Raw genomic sequence first — 4700 nt, forward strand, 5'->3', positions numbered from 1 at the left:
TTGTTTGTGTAACAACCATAGTGCAAACCTTTTCATCTCTTTGTGCGTCCCTCATTTCTAACAGTTCACCATCCCATAATGTTCTATCAGTTGGTGAATTCAAGATGAATGACCGACCGCATGTTCATCCACGTTGAAATCTGTGCGCTATAGATCTGTCTGCATTGACTGAAGCGACATCAGAATCGCTTTGTAGTTCAATGAGTCTGTTTCCACAGCTTACAATAGTGCCCACTTCTGTGTCACCATCTCTGATATACAACTCAGTCGGACGCAGGGTTTCGAGCCGAAACGTCACCTTTTCCTCCCATCAGAGATGCTGCCTGACCCGTTGAGTTACTCCAGCATCTTGTGTCTATCTTCAGTAAACCAGTGTCTGCAGTTCCATCCTTCATTATTCCATATTCCAGATTGATCATAGAGGCAGTTGCTGAATAGTTGAGGGCTCACGGTATGCATTACAATGCATCAGTCCTGCCAATAATTCTTGCTCTCCAATTCCTCTTGCTCTGCTCAATCTTTAACTTGTTCGTTAACTTGCCTTGAATTGCACTAGATTCATATGCGGGTAACTTTCCGGAAATCCATTTAAATACATTAGGAATCTCTTCAAAACATTTGGATTCCTTCAACACGACCCGCTCTTTACAAAATCCATGCCAGTTCGTTGATCAACTGAAAACTCTCCAGTAATTTTTCAGCAGGTGCGATGGCAACTTCTCTCTGGTTTCCCCCTCTCAATGTTCTCGGACAGGACAGCTGTGTGCGATTACCCATCCACTCTAAAGAAATGGGTGCCTGAGCTGAGATAATTTTGAAATAATATTCTCACCTACTTCCTTTAAAATCCAACTATTAATGTTAATCCCTTGGTTAATGTTGGCACACCCCTGAATAGTTGGAAAGTTCTCAGGGTTACGATGTAGACGAGGCAGACTCCCTGGCCCACACCCCCTGAAATGCACTCGCAGAGGCCCACTGCACAAACGCATTCCTGTCTTCAGCAAATTCAGCTGCAGAAATAATCTAGAGAAGTCAATCGATGCACAGAAAGCTGATGACAAAAAATACTGCAACACGGTTAGTCGTGGTGGAGATCGCAATTTTCTCCTTTGGGCATGGGACTAGGTCCTTTTGTAAAGCCACGACCTCTTTTTTTAAGAAGATAACTTTGCAATGCAGGGAACACAGGCACACAGCCCAATGACGGCTGCGGCTGCAGCAATTACCCGAGATTTCTTCTGGTACTTTATTGCTTTTTTAACGTCGTCTGCGGACTGTGTGATGTAGTCGACAGTGTGCTCCACGTTATATTCAATGCTGTTTACCACTTCTTGTTGCTCAGTCACCAGTACCTCGAACTGCAGGAAGAGTTGGTGAAGTTCAGCTATCTGCGACTGCAGTTCCAGAAGCTGTTTGTGGCGCTCCTGGGCGGCGGCCAAGTGCTCCTTGGCTTTGTGGACCTCCAGATCCTGCCCAACAATCTGTGGAGCGTCAAGGTCCTCCACGAAGCGGTCCACGTCCTCCTCCTGCAACTGCAAGCCAGCCAACTGAGTCTGCCGCGTAATCTGCTGCTTCAACTTGTCCACGTATTCCATCTCCATCGTGTGGTGCGAGGTTAGTATGTGGTGATAGCGAGTCACCAAGGCATTGTACTGGCTCTGGTGAATCCTGTACTCAACCGAGAAGGGTGCCTCCTGCCGCTTGCGAGACAGGACACCCCTCATCCTGTTCAGCTGCGACTGGATGATCTTGGCCTCACAGGTCAACTCACATTTGGAATATTTCATAAGTTTCTTCTTGTTGTAGATGCTCGCTTTCGCAGTCCCACACAGCACCCCCGCTTGCTTCTTCTGGATACTCTGGACTAGATTCTCCAGTTTGGTGAGGTTTGAAGAAACAGCTGAAATGTCTTCAAAAAATCCATTCAACCTGTTGGACTCTGTCCCTTCAAATGTTGGGTTGTCGATTCCACCAACAATACTCTCCGTGAAATTGTCCTCCGCCGCTCTCTTCAGCTCCTCCAGCCTGTCCTTCATGGTAGGTGACTGGGACTTGCTCCTACCCTTTACGCCAAGTTAATAAACTTCCTGAAGCGAACCCTGTTTGTTTTCTGCAGCCGATACTCTCCGCGTCAGTGCCAAATGTGTGTGTTTGTGCTGCTGCTGGCGACACCCATTCGTAATCGGCTTTTTTGTTTCTCTTTGCCACGTGATGTTCTGATATTAAAGACTCAATGGGTTGAACCTTACACTGGGGAACACGAAAGCGAAGTCGTCATAACCTCCTCCTGAGCCTCAGGGCTGAGAAAACCAGTCCTGGCTTCGCCTCTCAAGTTTCCTAAATAACAAGGCGATAGTTTCTGAAGTTCCACGGACATTGTTGCAACACGTAGAGGAAGCTCATTTAAATCAAAGTCGGAGCATGTCCAATTGTAACTCCTTTCAGCTAGAAAGTCTTACCCATGATACAACGTTAGAGTCATAGAGGCTTACAGCATGGAAACAGGCTCTTCAGCCCAACTTATTCTTGTTGACCAAAATATCACATCACCTGTCTGTGCCCCATATCTGTCTAAACCATTCTGTAAGATATTACAGCAGTGGCAAGTGGACAAAAACAAAAGATACACACAAAAAGCTGGAGTAACTCAGCCGGTCTCAGTCTGAAGAAGGGTCTCGACCCAAAACTTAGAAACAAAGAAAATAGGTGCAGGAGGAGGCCATTCGGCCCTTCGAGCAAGCACCACCATTCATTGTGATCATGGCTGATCGTCCCCAATCAATAACCCGTGCCTGCCTTCTCCCCATATCTCTTGACTCCACTAGCCCCTAGAGTTCTATCTAACTCTCTCTTAAATCCATCCAGTGACTTAGCCTCCACTGCCCTCTGTGGCAGGGAATTCCATAAATTCACAACTCTCTGGATGAAAAAAAAAATTCTCACCTCAGTCTTAAATGACCTCCCCTTTATTCTAAGACTGTGGCCCCTGGTTCTGGACTCACCCCACATTGGGAACATTTTTCCTGCATCTAGCTCCCAGTCCTTTTATAATTTTACATGTTTCTATAAGAACCCCCTCATCCTTCTAAACTTCTCTCCGTAGAGGCTGTTTGACCTGCTGAGTTACTCCAGCTTTTTGTGTTAATCTTTGGTTTAAACCAGCATCTGCAGTTCCTTCCTAGACAGAAACAAAGACAGGTTTTCAGTCAAACAGTTGCCAGATCTTTACTGTTACAAAAATACACCGTGCATACTTACACACATATTCACCAAACTGATAAGATAATGATAATATCACATGATACAAATCACACCATTCTGGTGCTAAGTTCTTAAAGGTGCAGTTATCATTGTGTACACTGCACATTCCTATCCCTGCATCTGTCCCAATGATGGACATAACAAGCGGGTCAGACAGAATCTCTGGAGAGAAGGAATGGGTCGGGACCCTTCTTCAGATTGAGAGTCAGGGGAAAATTAAACAAGAAATATAGCTGGTGAAATGGAGAGATATAGAACAATATGAATGACCCACTGAGTTGCTCCAGCTTTTTGTGTCTATCTTCGGTTTAAACCAGCAGTTCCTTCCTACATATTTCATATGCTTTGTACCTGTCTCAACTGACATCATTCCATAATCGGGAAAAACTTCATCAAAACATCACATGGGCAAGGATGCAGATCAAACCCAGCAAGTGCAGAAGCATCTCCATTGTCAGAGGTCAAGTCAAGGATCAAAGATTTCATATTGACGGAATACCTGTTCTGACTGCTTCAGAAATGCCAGTGAAGAGTTTGGGCCGATGGTATGATGCAAAGCTCAAGGACACCGAGCTGTTTGAACAACTCAAAAAGGATAGCATCACGCACATAGCTCACATCAACAAGACCTTGCTACCAGGAAAACTCAAGCTGTGGTGCTTCCAGTTTGGCATACTACCAAGAATCATGTGGCCTTTAACTGTGTATGAAATCCCCATCAACAAAGTGGAAAAGCTGGAGAGAATGATCAGCACGCATGTGAAACAGTGGCTTGGACTTCCACGATGCTTAAGTGCTGTCGGACTGTACGGGAGTGGCAAATTGGAATTACCCATTGCAGGTCTTGTGGAAGAGTTCAAATGCACTAAAGCAAGGTTGGTCATGACCCTCACTGAATCTGAAGATACTGTTATTCGAACAGCGGCCCCCGGTGTGGCAACAGGGAGAAAGTGGATCCCATCTGAAGGGATGTGGTTGGCCAAGTCCAACACGGGTGAGCCGGGCTTGGGCTCGTCCCAAAAGCTCCTCAATGGCACAAGGCAACATCAGTGCAGAAGAGATGGCTCGTGGTGGAGGAGGTGAGAAGACGGGAGGAGGCAGAGTGACACGCCAAGGCCGTCTCAATGGCCAAGCAGGGCCAATGGACTAACTGGGAGAGCTTGGAAAAGAGGAAACTCAGTTGGCGTGAGGTCTGGCAGATGGAGGGATCTCGGCCACGTTTTGTCATCAGAGCCACTTATGACGTCCTACCCTCATCCCAGAACCTGAAGCAGTGGTTCGGAGAAGACCCCGCTTGCTCCCTTTGCCAAGCACCTGCATCACTAAGGCATATTTTAACAGGATGCACTATGAGCCTCGGCCAAGGGCGTTATACTTGGCGGCATAACCAAGTTCTCAGACAGCTGGCATCAATCCTGGAACAGAGGCGAATGACC

At 46.5% G+C, this 4700-nt stretch overlaps 1 protein-coding gene across 1 annotated transcript; it reads right to left on the reverse strand.

Annotated features, from left to right (window-relative positions):
• On the reverse strand, window positions 1-2189 carry LOC116978862 (syntaxin-3-like). The gene has a single exon (XM_033030111.1). The coding sequence runs from the start codon at window positions 2037-2039 to the stop codon at window positions 1158-1160; it is 882 nt and encodes a 293-aa protein (XP_032886002.1). The 5' UTR covers window positions 2040-2189; the 3' UTR covers window positions 1-1157.
• Between the last annotated feature and the right edge of the window lie 2511 nt (window positions 2190-4700).

Source organism: Amblyraja radiata, chromosome 12 (assembly GCF_010909765.2).
Source record: "Amblyraja radiata isolate CabotCenter1 chromosome 12, sAmbRad1.1.pri, whole genome shotgun sequence".
NCBI classification, from domain to species: domain Eukaryota; kingdom Metazoa; phylum Chordata; class Chondrichthyes; order Rajiformes; family Rajidae; genus Amblyraja; species Amblyraja radiata.

Coding starts and splice junctions, on each gene's coding strand:
- LOC116978862 (XM_033030111.1), bottom strand. CDS start 2,039: ATGAAGGACAGGCTGGAGGAGCTGAAGAGAGCGGCGGAGGACAATTTC.